Consider the following 13415-nt stretch of genomic DNA (forward strand, 5'->3'; position numbering starts at 1 on the left):
CTGCAGGGCAGAGACGGAGATCCTGCACACCCATGTGGCTCCTGTTCCCCAAGGGAGATGCCAGCATTTACAGATCTCTCCAACCCTAGTCTAGTGCTGAGGTGTCCTGGAATACACCCCCATCCCTGCCCTTGGAACTGAGCCTTGATGGGACACTTGGGCTCAGGCACGAGGATGAGAGACAACAAGAAGTATCCAGTGAGATCCCAATGTCCAGAGCAGGAAGACCTCAGAGGAAAAGGCAGGAGCCCTGGAGAGGTTGTGGGGGCCACAGGCTTCCTGCAAGTCAGGCTTGGAGGAGATGGGTGGAGCATGAAACTGGAGAGGCAGGCTGAGGCCAAACTGCAGAAGTCCTTGGACACCAAGCCGTGAAGGGCTAGGGCTTTACTTGGAAGGCAAAAGAGGTCACTGAACTTCTTTGAGGCAGAAAAGGCATAATCAAATTTGGTTTTGTTTTTTTTTTCAAGACTTTATGTTTTGGGGGCAGTTTTAGATTCATAGCAATATTGAGTGGAGGGTACAGATTTCTCATATACCCCATGCCCCCACTCATAGCCTCACGCATTATCAACATCCCACGCCAGGGTGGTACATTTGTTACAACAGATGAACCTACATTGACACATCACTGCCACCCAAGTCCATAGTTTACATTAGGGTTCACTCTTGGTGTTGTACATTCTATGGGTTTGGACAAAAGTATAAAGTATATATATAATTGACATATATAATGACATACACTATAGTATTATAGAGAGTAGTTTCACTGCCCTAAAAATCTTCTGTTCTCTACCTATTCATCCCTCCCTCCTCACTACAGATTGTTTTTTTGTTTGTTTGTTTGTTTTTTGGCCGTGCCACACAGCATGTGGGATCTTAGTTCCCGACCAGGGATCAAACCCGTGCTCCCTGCATGGAAGTGCACAGTCTTAACTACTGGGACCACCAGGGAAGTCCCATTTTTGTATTTTTTTTTTTTTGGAAGCTAACTTGCTTTAAGGGTGAAAGAGAGATTAGATCAATGGTAAGTGATACATTCAAAAATTAACTTACCCACTGTAAGCCTGGCACTCTGCTGGGCCCTGAGAACAAAGAAAGGAAATAGTCTTATTCCCAGGCCGGTCCCAGTCTAGGCAAGGAGACACACCAGTAACTAGTAATGCATCAGGCTGCATATGAGGTGCTGTGGAAGCCTAGAGGCAGACCTTTGCAGAAGCAGTGAGACTTTGCCAAGTGGATAACATGGGGTATGAGGACAGGGACTCCAAGGCCACAGAAAGAGCTACAGAACACCATGATGTGTTCATGGAACTGCATTGTTCAAGTTGGCCTCGACTGTGCTGATGAGAAAGAGTTATGGGGAGGTGAGACAAGCGAGTAGACAGGGACCAGCTGCCAAGCTTTGACTTTATTTTAGAAATCACAGGGAGCCATTGAGAGGCTCTAGGCAAATCTGATACGTCTTCTGGAAAGATTGCTTTGGCTGCCCCATGGAATATGGATGCAGGAGAGGAGACTGGGGGCAGGGTGGTCTCTTAGGAGATTCGTGCTTGAAGTCTTTATGTCTCAGAAGTCCAGCAGATCCCCGAGCATTTTCTAGGAGCTGCCTGTTGGCCTAGACTTTCAAGCCAGTGCTTAGGCCTGGCTGACCTCCTGTCTGGCCAGACTCTGGGTACTTGCCTGCCTACTGCTGTCCAGCTCCCACCCACTCTCCCATGTGTTTACTCTCCCTCTTGGCCCAGGACCAATGGGCTGTGGCTTCCAAACGTCTTCCCTCCTCACTAGTGCCTGAAGCAAGAGGGCATCTCTCCAGGTGGTTTCCTGGAGTTTTTACTAGTAGTAATCATAGGGAAGCAGGGGTAAAAATGACCGTTGGGTGTTCATAACTGTTACAAGAAGTCTTAATATTTGATTCATTCAGTATTCGTTTATCAAGTATCTGCCATGTGCCTGTCATTGTTTTAGGGACCCAGAACACAGTAATGACTGAGTAACCACTACCTAATTCATGGAGTTTATAGTCTAGAGGTGAGATTCATATGCAGAGAAACAGTTTTATTCCAATAATAAAAACTTCTATATGGGGATATTCATGAGGTACAGATAGGCAGTTCGAACGTTTTCTCAAAAGAAAGGACCTTTGAGCTGAGACTTAAAAGATGAGCAGGAGCTGATGAGGGGACGAGATAAGGGAAGGGTTGAAGCAGAGGTGACACGCAGAGAGAAGTGGAAGAGCTTGACTTGTCTGACTCGTTCAAGGGCCTACAAGTGGCTCGGTATCTCTGGAATTTAAGGTGTGAGATAAAAGAGTGGGAGACGAGACTGCAGGAGGCCAGACAGTGAGGAGTCAAGCCAAGCCGAGGAGTTGGAGCATTTTTCTTTCGGGGACACTGAAGACATCTGAGTAGAGGAATAATATGACATTTGTCTTCTCAAAAGATGCTTTTATTAGTTAGTGTAGAGCAGTGGTTCACAACGGCTGGTGATTTTGCCCTCTGGAGGGGACATCTGGCAATGTTTAGAGACAGTTTTGGTTGTCACAACTGGTGGGATCTATTGGTATCTAGTGGGTAGAGATGCTGTCAACATCCTATAATGCACATGACAGCACAACAACAAAGAGTTTATCTGATCCAAAATGTCAGTCATGCCAAGGTTGAGAAGTCCTGGTATGGAGGACAGATCGGAGGGTCAGGCGCCTATGAGAAGGGAGCTACAGTAGTCCAGGGGAGAGACGACTCAGGCCCAAGTCAGGACAGTGATAATGGTGATGGAGAGCAACAGACAAGTAGAGGGATAATGAGGATTTACTTAGTCCCTGCTTGATTGATATGCCAAGAGAGGAAAAGGGAAGAACACATTGCTGGCTCGAGCAACTGCGTGGATGGAGGAATCATTAGAGAGGGGTTGGGATTATCATGAGTTTAGTTTAGGACAGGTTGGATTTAAGGGGCCTGTGGGACGTCCAAGTGGAGATGTTGAGCAGGCATCTGGATGTACAAGTTTGGAGCACAGAGGAGTGGTCTGGGTCAAAGTACAGATGAGGGTCAAAGCCACAGCAGTGGAAGAGAAGGCCCTGAGCGTGTGCAGAATGAGAAGAGGCCAAGGAAAGATTCCAGAGAACAACAGTGTATAACAGACAGAGTAAGGAGAGGTGGAGGGAGGCTGGGGGTGGGGAAGCAGTGGGTGGAGAAGCAGGAGAGCAGTGTTAAAGTGTCAAAGCAGGAGGGACACCTGGGAAGGAGGTCAGCATGGGGCAGATGAAGTAAGTTTGTGGTCTGCTAGGAATTTTAGAGAGTTCACAGATGAAGGTCTTTATTTTCTCCTTGCACTAGTGCATGTGATGAGAGCTAGGGGTGGGGTGGGGTGGGGACAAGAGGAGAGAGATGAGGTTAGTTACAGCTTTCAGGCAGAGCTGGAAGTGGGAGCTGACCAAGGTTGGACTATGTAGCAAGGCTGAGAGCCTGCTGAAACTGGAGACTGCAATTGCACTAGGACCTCTGAGCAGGGGCTGCACAGGCCAGAAAATTCACTTCTGCCTTGGTCATTTCCAGTCAACGGCCCCTGCGCCTTTTGGGGTCACTTCCTGACAACTTCTCTTGACCACTATTTATTGCTTTCTTCCTGCAGCGGGTCAGAGGGCAGAGGTCTTTAACAGCTTCTGGAGACGGTGCGGCAGCTGTGCTGCAGCCCGCCAGACTGATCCAGGGGGAAGTTTGTCTCCTGGGATATCCAGGCCCACAGCCATAGTAAAGAGTTGGGGCAGGAGCTGTTTCCAGGGTTCAGCATGGCAAGGTCTTAGTGTCTCTCAGGAGGGTAAACAATGGCACAAATCACTTCTGTCAAAGGCCCGGGCAACGATCAGCAATCCTCGGCTAGGCTTCTCTCTGAGCAACATTTTCTGGCCAAGAAAGGGGAACTCTCCAGCTTCCTTTTGCAGCATATCATGACCCTGAGGCCCGTGTAGCCACAAAGAGTACTTTGTCACAAGCTACAGCAGCCTGCACCAGCTAACTCACTACTGAGGGCCTAATGTGCACCCAATTTATAAAACTTAGTTTGAAAGAAGCTTTTGTTGTAAGGCAGGGCAATCTGAATGTCTGTTTACTCAATGAACAAATATACATAGAGTACCTACTGTGTGCCTGGCCCTGTCCTAGGCTCAGAAGCTTTTGGAATGGTGTCTCCTACTGATCTGGCTCTGAAATGTTCAGAGGCTCCTGACATTGGTGTCCAGTCATAAACTCTTCCTGAGCCAGTCTGGGAGATGCCTGAGAAGTCACCAGGAAAACCTTCCCCTATTTCTTAGTTTTGGGGAGCCCCTGGAACTTAATGACCTCGGTATTTTCCTATAGACCTGCAGTTCTCCCTTTCTCATTTCCAATGAGGTTGGCTTGAGAGATGAAGGGACGCTAAAGGTGCCTGAGCCACATCCCATAAATTCATAGTGCAGATCCTGATCACTCCAGTTACCAGATCCGAGTACCAATCGGATCCCACTTTATAACCAAACGCAATAACGAGCAGGCCTATAACATCAGTCTCAATAACTCTATCGGTCAGCCAGTTCTCTGATTGGAGTGATTATGAGACTTGGCGATGGTTATTAACTCCCTGTGACCCACCTGGAATTTGCTATCACAGCCCTTAGCACTCTCCTTTTAAGTACAGTTGGTCCTCATCATTTGCAGATTCTGTATTTGTGAATTCGCCAACTCTCTAAAATCTATTTGTAACCCTTGAATCAATACTCATGGAGCTTTCACAGTCATTCCCGGACATGTGCAGAAGGATGGAAAATTCAAGTCTCTCGACAAGCACATTCCCGGCTGAGGTCGAACAAGGCAATGCTCTGCCTTCATGTTACAGCTCTTATATGGTAAACAAGGGTCCTTTTCGTGGTCTGTTTAATGCCACGTTTTTTGCATTTTTGTGCTTTTTGTTTGGTGATTTTGCAGTATAAAATTGTCCCCAACTGTAGTGCTGAAGTGATGTCTGTTTTCCTAAACACAAGAAGGCTGTGCTGTGCCTTATGGAGAAAATACATGTGTTAGATAAGTTTCATTTAGTTATGAGTTGTGCCATTGGCCATGAATTCAGTGTTAATGAACCAACAATATATATTAAATAAGGTGCCTTTAAACAGAAACACACATAAAACAAAGTTCTATATTGACCAGTCGACAAAAATGTTGTGATCAGAGTTTCACAGGAACCTAACGCAAGTGGTGAGGTCTGAGCTGGGTTTGGATTTTGGCCCGTGTCCTACTAGTCCCTTCTGTGTGTCCACCATCCCAAGACTCTGGGCACCAACTGGCCCAGGGCCTGCTCCTTCCAGTTGCCCCTTAGTTATGGCTTTTCTGGCCAAAAAGACGGGGCATTACTCACCCCAGCCTCTCCCCAGGTGACAGCCACAGATGCAGACAGTGGCCCATTTGGCCTCCTCTCCTATTCCTTGGGTGCCGGACTTGGGGCCTCGGGGTCTCCCCCATTCCGCATCGATGCCCACAGTGGCGACGTGTGCACGACCCGGACCCTGGACCGCGATCAGGGGCCCTCAAGCTTCGACTTCACAGTGACAGCTGTGGATGGGGTGAGTGGACAGTCTGTGGGCAGACTGGGGTAGGGCATTCAGCAGGGCCAATCAAGGGCCACCTGACTTAATGGCTGCATGTCTCACCAGGGAGGCCTCAAGTCTATGGTGTATGTGAAGGTGTTTGTGTCAGACGAGAATGACAACCCACCTCAGTTTTATCCACGGGAGTATGCTGCCAGTCTGAGCGCCCACAGTACCCCAGGCACAGCTGTGCTGAGGGTGCGTGCCCATGACCCTGACCAGGGACCCCACGGGCGACTCTCCTACCACATCCTGGCTGGCAATAGCCCCCCACTGTTTGCCTTGGATGAGCACTCAGGTGAGGATCTTCACATTCCCAGGGCTTGCCTCCCCATCTGCCTAAATGAAGCACTGCCTGCCCCCCACCCCCCAACCTTTCCAGCTCTATTCTGTTTCCTTATACCTCTCCACTTCTCCGTCCTCCCAGGGCTGTTGACGGTAGCCTGGCCCTTGGCCAGACGGGCCAATTCCGTGGTGCAGCTGGAGATCGGGGCTCAGGATGGAGGTGGCCTGCAGGCAGAGCCCAGTGCCCGAGTCAACGTCAGCATTGTGCCTGGAACTCCCATACCACCAGTATTTGAGCAACTACAGTATGTCTTTTCTGTGCCAGAGGATGTGGCACCAGGCACCAGTGTGGGTGTAGTCCAAGCACACAATCCATCAGGTATCACTTATCATTATATCCATTCAGTGCCGTACCCAGACACCCCAACATAACCCTCGAGTATCACACCACTGATAGCCCCAATACAAAACACTCTGGTTCCAATCCCCGCCACCTCCGTGGGCATGGTACAGGCACTCTGCTTCATCCCCAGGTACACGAATGTCACCCTGGTGCCACCCAGCTTCTCTGCCAACACCTGCCCCTCCCCCTAATACTTCGAAAGGCCCAGGTGTGGGCACTGCCTAGCCCTTTTGGGGATCAGAGTCTGGGCTCCAACTCAATAGGTGCCCTCCCATCTCTTTTCTGACCCTTCTTTCCTCTTCCCTAGGTCGCCTGGGGCCTGTGACCCTCACCCTATCAGGTGGGGATCCCCGAGGACTCTTCTCCCTAGATGGGGCCACAGGGCTGTTACAAACGCTTCGAGCTCTGGACCGGGAGCTGCTGGGACCAGTGCTAGAGCTGGAGGTACGGGCAGGCAGTGGAGTGCCCCCGGCTTTCGCCGTAGCTCGGGTGCGTGTGCTGCTGGATGATGTGAATGACAACTCCCCTGCCTTCCCTGCACCTGAAGACACGGTGTTGCTGCCGCCAAGCACTGCCCCAGGGACTCCCATCTATACACTGCGGGCTCTGGACCCCGACTCAGGCGTTAACAGTCGAGTCACCTTTACCCTGCTTGCTGGGGGTGGCGGGGCCTTCACTGTGGACCCCACCACAGGCCACATACTGCTTATGGGACCTCTGGGGCCTCCAGGGGGGCCAGCCCATGAACTGGAGCTGGAAGCCCGGGATGGCGGCTCCCCACCCCGCACCAGCCACTTTCGACTGCGGGTGGTGGTACAGGACTTGGGGACCCGTGGTCTGGCTCCCCACTTCGACAGCCCTACCTACCGTGTGGACCTGCCCTCAGGCACCACCCCTGGAACTCAAGTCCTGCAAGTGCAGGCTCGAGCACCAGATGGGGGCCCTGTCACCTACCGCCTTGCAGCAGATGGGCCAAGTAGCCTCTTTGGCCTGGAGCCACAGACCGGGTGGCTATGGGTGCGAGCAGCACTGGACCGTGAGGCCCAGGAGTTATACACGCTGAAAGTAATGGCAGTGTCTGGGTCCAAAGCTGAGTTGGGGCAGCAGACAGCCACAGCCACCGTGAGGGTCAGCATCCTCAACCAGAATGACCACAGTCCCCGCTTGTCTGAGGAGCCCACCTTCCTGGCTGTGGCTGAGAACCAGCCCCCAGGGACCAGTGTGGGCCGGGTCTTTGCCACTGACCGAGACTCAGGACCCAATGGACGTCTGACCTACAGCCTGCGACAGCTGTCAGAAGACAGCAAGGCCTTCCGCATCCACCCCCAGACTGGTGAGCACTGGGACCCAAAATCTGAGAGCCCAAAGCCTCATCCTCTGACTGGGTGAGCACCCAGACACACTCCCCAGAGCCTGGCCACGAGGACCAGGACTGAGCTAGAGTTTTACCCGGGCATTCCCTTCCACACTCCCCAAACCCCAGCCTCTCATGGACCTCAGGCTCTGCATCCCTAGCTACCCCATACATGATCTCTGTCTGTCCTGCACTCCCAGGAGAGGTTACCACACTCCAAACTCTGGACCGTGAGCGGCAGAGCAGCTACCAGCTCCTGGTGCAGGTGCAGGATGGGGGGAGCCCACCCCGCAGTGTCACAGGCACCATACACATTGCAGTGCTCGACCTCAATGACAACAGCCCCACCTTCCTGCAGGCTTCAGGGGCTGCTGGTGGGGGCCTCCCCATACAGGTATGTGAAGCTGCAGTACTCTGCCCTGAAGAAGTAAGAGGGTATGTGGGTCTCTGCTTAGAACTGTAGGTGTAAGTAAGAGAGTCTGCGTCTTGGAACAGGTTTGAGAGCAAAAACGGGGCTCTGCCTGAACATAGGTGATGGGAACTCCATCCTGAGTTGTCTCAAGAACAGGAAGGAGACAACTGTAGATGAGTTGTGTTCCCACAGGTACCAGATGGTGTGCCTCCAGGAACGCTGGTGACAACTCTGCAGGCCAGGGATCCGGACGAGGGGGAGAATGGAACAATCCTGTACATGCTAACTGGTACGGGGGCTGGAGAGAAGGGAGTTGGTGGGTGATGGCAGGCCCTCATGACACGCCCAGCTCTGGAACCCAAGGCCTCGCCCTTCCTCTGCCTGTCCCCAGGTCCTGGCTCAGAGCTCTTCTCTCTGCACCCTCACTCAGGGGAGCTGCTCACTGCAGCACCCCTGACCCGAGCAGAGCGGCCTCACTATGTGCTGACGCTAAGTGCTCACGACCAAGGCAGCCCCCCTCGGAGCTCCAGCCTCCAGCTGCTGGTGCAGGTATGGCTGCCCTTCCTCCAATCTGTCCACGTCTCCTTGGTCACCAGTGTGGGCATCCTCTCCTCTAGTCAGGCCACTCTGACCGCCCTTCCTGCTACTCAGCAGGCCAGCCCAGATTCCCTTTTACATGGGTCCGCCTGATTCCGTACTCCCTTCTGGGTCCACAACAGGTGCTTCCCTCAGCTCGCTCGGCTGAGCCTCCGCCGGAACCCTCAGACCCAGACCCGGCCGCACCTGTGCCTGTCGTGCTGACCGTGACAGCAGCCGAGGGCCTCCAGCCCGGCTCTCTGTTGGGCTCGGTGGCGCCGCCAGAGTCGGCGGGAGTGGGCGCACTCACCTACACACTGGTGGGCGGCGCGGACCCGGAGGGCACTTTCGCGCTGGACGCGGCCTCCGGGCGCTTGTACCTGGCGCGGCCCCTGGACTTCGAGGCGGGCCCGGCGTGGCGCGCGCTCACAGTGCGCGCCGAGGGGCCGGGAGGCGCGGGCGCGCGGCTGCTGCGAGTGCAGGTGCGCGTGCAGGACGAGAACGAGCATGCGCCGGCCTTCGCGCGTGACCCGCTGGCTGTGGCGCTTCCGGAGAACCCAGAGCCGGGGGCGGCGCTGTACACTTTCCGCGCGTCGGACGCCGACGGCCCGGGCCCCAACAGCGACGTGCGCTACCGTCTGCTGCGCCAGGAGCCGCCCGTGCCCGCGCTTCGCCTGGACTCACGCACCGGGGCGCTCAGCGCCCCGAGAGGCCTGGACCGGGAGACCACTCCCGCTCTGCTGCTGCTCGTGGAAGCCACCGACCGGCCTGCCAATGCCAGCCGCCGCCGCGCAGCACGCGTTTCCGCGCGCGTCTTTGTCACGGATGAGAATGACAACGCTCCGGTCTTTGCGTCGCCCTCACGTGTGCGCCTCTCTGAGGATCAGCCGCCGGGGCCCGCAGCGCTGCACGTGGTAGCCCGGGACCCGGACCTGGGCGAGGCTGCACGCGTGTCCTATCGCCTGGCAGCTGGCGGGGACGGCTACTTCCGGCTACACCCCAGTACCGGTGAGTTGGGCCGGGGGTGGGGGTGGGGACGAGGAGGGTGCTGATGTGGGGCGAGTGTTGAGGTTTCCTTCCAACCCGCCCTACCGCTCAACTAGGAGCGCTGTCCGTGGTGCGGTCCCTGGACCGTGAACAGCGAGCTGAGTTCTTGCTGACTGTGGTGGCCTCCGACCACGGCTCCCCGCCGCGCTCAGCCACACAGCTCCTGACTGTCAGTGTCGCCGACGTCAACGACGAGGCACCCACTTTCCAACAGCAGGAGTACAGCGTCCTCTTGCGTGAGAACAGCCCGCCTGGCACATCTCTGCTCACTCTGCGGGCAACCGACCCAGACCTGGGTAAGGCCTGGGGGGATGGGTTGAAAGAGGGATGGACTGGGTCAAGAAAGGTTATATTCACCCTCTGATCTTCCCCCACGCTGCCCCTCCTCAGGGGCCAATGGGCAAGTGACTTATGGAGGCATCTCTGGCGAAAGCTTCTCCCTGGACCCAGACACTGGAGTTCTTACAACTCTTCGGGCCCTGGATCGGGAGGAGCAGGAGGAGATCAATCTGACAGGTGCGCGTTTGCAGGATCCCCAAAACCTGAGGCGCTGTAAACAGCAGTGTTACATGGGCAGGACCCGCAAAGTACATTTTATAAGCTTACAGCACAGTTTCTATTATATATATTTTTTTATTTTATTTTATTTTATTTTATTTTATTTATTTATTTTTGCGGTACGCGGGCCTCTCACTGTTGCGGCCTCTCCCGTTGCGGAGCACAGGCTCCGGACGGGCAGGCTCAGCAGCCATGGCTCACGGGCCCAGCCGCTCCGCGGCATGTGAGATCTTCCCGGACCGGGGCACGAACCCGTGTCCCCTGCATCGGCAGGCGGACTCTCAACCACTGCGCCACCAGGGAAGCCCTCTATTATATTTTTAATCCTTTTGGGGAGTCAAGAGTTTGGCAGAGTGCAAGTTGAACTGACGTCTAGGCTGTCACCAGTGTGATCACACTAACTCTCAAATGCATAATGTCGCAGCTATGCCCTCTAGGGTTCCCTCAGGTTACACTGCAGCCGTTTAACAGAGGAGCAAGTGGATATTGAGTACCAAAGAGATTAAGTAACTTGCTTAGGCTAACACAACTTGGAAGTGGCAGAGCTGGGACTTGAACTCAGATCTTTTGTTACCTCACTTAGTGCCTTTTCTGTCACACCACCACATATATGTATGTGTGCCTGTGTGCTTGCGGGGTGTGGAGAGAGGGACATATTCTGATTTTTGTGTGCACCTGGGGAACACTATGTGGTGTGGATTCCTCCATGGGATGGGAGCAGGCTGGATCTCACTGATTTTGCTTCCCGATAGTGTATGCCCGGGATGGGGGCTCGCCTCCGCTGTTGACCCATGTCACAGTGCGAGTGGCTGTGGAGGATGAGAATGACCACGCCCCAACCTTTGGGAGTGCCCATCTCTCCCTGGAGGTGCCTGAGGGCCAGGACCCACAGACCCTTACCACGCTGCGGGCCTCTGACCCGGATGTGGGAGCCAACGGGCAGCTGCAGTACCGCATCCTGGGTGAGAACCTTCCCGCACCCACTTGCCCAGGTGTACTCCTTGTTGGCCTGTGTCAGACCCAGCGTGCCCGGGTCTCCTTTTCCTTCTCTTTATGTTTCTGTGTCTCCAAGCATCTATTTCTGTGCCCCTCCAGTTCTTGATCTCCTCTTTGTCTCTTTTTATCTTTTTGTTTCTTTTCTTTCTTTTTCTTTCTTGATTGTCTCTCCCTGTAGAGCAGTTGTTCTCAAACTTTTTCGTCTCAGGAACCCTTAACATTCTTAATTTTTGAGAACTGTAAAGAACTTTGGCTTATATGATGTCAGCATTTATTGATATAATAAAATGTGAAATAATAATTTAATATATAAAATATATAGTAAACAAATTATATCAGTATTTACAATATTTGATATTAAAGATGAGAAAATTTTAAAATATCATTGCAAAACAAGCCAATGAAGTATACCACTTGCTGTATTTCTGCGTAGGCCCAAGGAAATGTTAGGGTTTCAACTAACAATTTGTTGGACAGTAATGAGGTTACAAAGATTACAGCATGTATAACCGAACGCAAGCCAGCAAAAACGAGTGAATCTCTGAAAACAACACATATTTATGCTCTAAACTTTCTACCTAGAATATTCTGGGAAACACAAGACTACACAAGCACACACATTCCATTAACCATCCAAGTCATGATGTCATCACATGTCATGTAGCATCCGGACCCCACTCTGCATTTGTGAGTTGATGAGAATGAAAAAGTCATATAATGTCTTAGTATTACTATGAAAATAGTTTTGATCTTATGTACTCCCCAAAAGGGTCTCAGGGGAATCCCTGGGGTCTGCAGACCACACTCTTAGAAAAGCTACTTTGCAGTGTCCTTCTTTACCTTCTGTGTTTCTCTTTGTTTCTCTGCCTTTATCCCACTTTCCCTCTTTTCTCTCTCCCTCTCTCTTTCTCTTTCTTTGCCAGGTTGCCTGTAAATCACCCCCACTCCCATGGGCTGACACATGTATGTTTATGTGTGCATGCCCTTCTCTGCAGATGGGGACCCATCAGAAGCCTTTGTTCTGGACCTAGCTTCAGGGGAGTTTGGCACCATGAGGCCACTAGACCGGGAGGTGGAGCCAGCATTCCAGCTGCAGATAGAAGCCCGGGATGGAGGCCAGCCAGCTCTCAGTGCTACTCTGTTTGTAACAGTGACAGTGCTGGATGCTAATGACCATGCCCCCGCCTTCCCTGTGCCTGCCTACTCTGTGGAGGTGCCTGAGGATGCACCTGCAGGGACCCTGCTGCTGCAGCTACAGGCTCATGATCCTGATGCTGGGCCCAATGGCCGCGTGACCTACTACCTGGGTGCAGGTGCAGCAGGAGCCTTCCTGCTGGAGCCCAGCTCTGGGGAATTGCGCACAGCCACAGCCCTGGACAGAGAGCAGTGTCCCAGTTATGCCTTTACCGTGAATGCAGTGGATGGTGCAGCTGCTGGACCCCTAAGCACCACGGTGCCTATCACCATCATGGTGCGCGATGTCAATGACCATGCGCCCACCTTCCCCACCAGTCCCCTGAGGCTGCGCCTGCCCCGCCCAGGCCCTAGCCTCAGTACCCCAACCCTGGCTCTGGCCACTCTGCGAGCTGAAGACCGTGACGCTGGTGCCAATGCCTCTATCCTATACCGGCTGGCAGGCACACCACCTCCTGGCACCACTGTGGACTCTTACACTGGTGAAATCCGTGTGGCCCGCTCCCCTGTATCCCTGGGTCCCCAGGATCGTGTCCTCTTCATCGTGGCAACCGACCTTGGCCGTCCAGCTCGCTCTGCCACTGGTGTGGTCATTGTTGGGCTGCAGGGAGAGTCTGAGCGTGGACCCCGCTTTCCCCGGGCTAGTAGTGAAGCCATGCTCCGTGAGAATGCACCCCCAGGTGGGTGCCCAACCGTGTCGCCCCGCTTTGTATCCCTGGATGGGTTGGGGTTACTAACTGAAAATAGTCCCCAGACTCCCTCAGTCTAGTGCTCACATTTCAACCAATATCATCCCCTCTGCAGGGACTCCCATTGTCTCCCCCAAGGCTATCCATACAGGGGGCTCAAGTGGACCCATCACATACAGCATTCTCAGTGGGAATGAGAAAGGGACATTCTCCATCCAGCCTAGTACAGGTAAGGGGCGGGAGCAGGGGGCTCTGTGAGGGGACAGGCTCCTGGCGGGGGTCCT

General features: G+C 53.5%; 1 protein-coding gene across 1 annotated transcript in view; it reads left to right on the top strand.

Moving 5' to 3' along the window:
• The window catches only part of DCHS1 (dachsous cadherin-related 1), a 35111-nt gene that overhangs the window by 16573 nt on the left and 5123 nt on the right, over positions 1 to 13415 (top strand). Inside the window, exons 3-15 of the mRNA XM_079929049.1 lie at positions 5405 to 5593; positions 5684 to 5915; positions 6045 to 6281; positions 6613 to 7638; positions 7860 to 8053; positions 8264 to 8360; positions 8463 to 8620; positions 8791 to 9655; positions 9751 to 9990; positions 10085 to 10210; positions 11005 to 11214; positions 12244 to 13122; positions 13247 to 13360. Of these exons, the coding sequence (XP_079785175.1) occupies positions 5405 to 5593; positions 5684 to 5915; positions 6045 to 6281; positions 6613 to 7638; positions 7860 to 8053; positions 8264 to 8360; positions 8463 to 8620; positions 8791 to 9655; positions 9751 to 9990; positions 10085 to 10210; positions 11005 to 11214; positions 12244 to 13122; positions 13247 to 13360 (4567 nt within the window). The remainder of the gene's footprint in view (positions 1 to 5404; positions 5594 to 5683; positions 5916 to 6044; positions 6282 to 6612; positions 7639 to 7859; positions 8054 to 8263; positions 8361 to 8462; positions 8621 to 8790; positions 9656 to 9750; positions 9991 to 10084; positions 10211 to 11004; positions 11215 to 12243; positions 13123 to 13246; positions 13361 to 13415) is intronic.

This window comes from Stenella coeruleoalba (genome assembly GCF_951394435.1).
Source record: "Stenella coeruleoalba genome assembly, chromosome: 8".
Classification (NCBI taxonomy): Eukaryota; Metazoa; Chordata; class Mammalia; order Artiodactyla; family Delphinidae; genus Stenella; species Stenella coeruleoalba.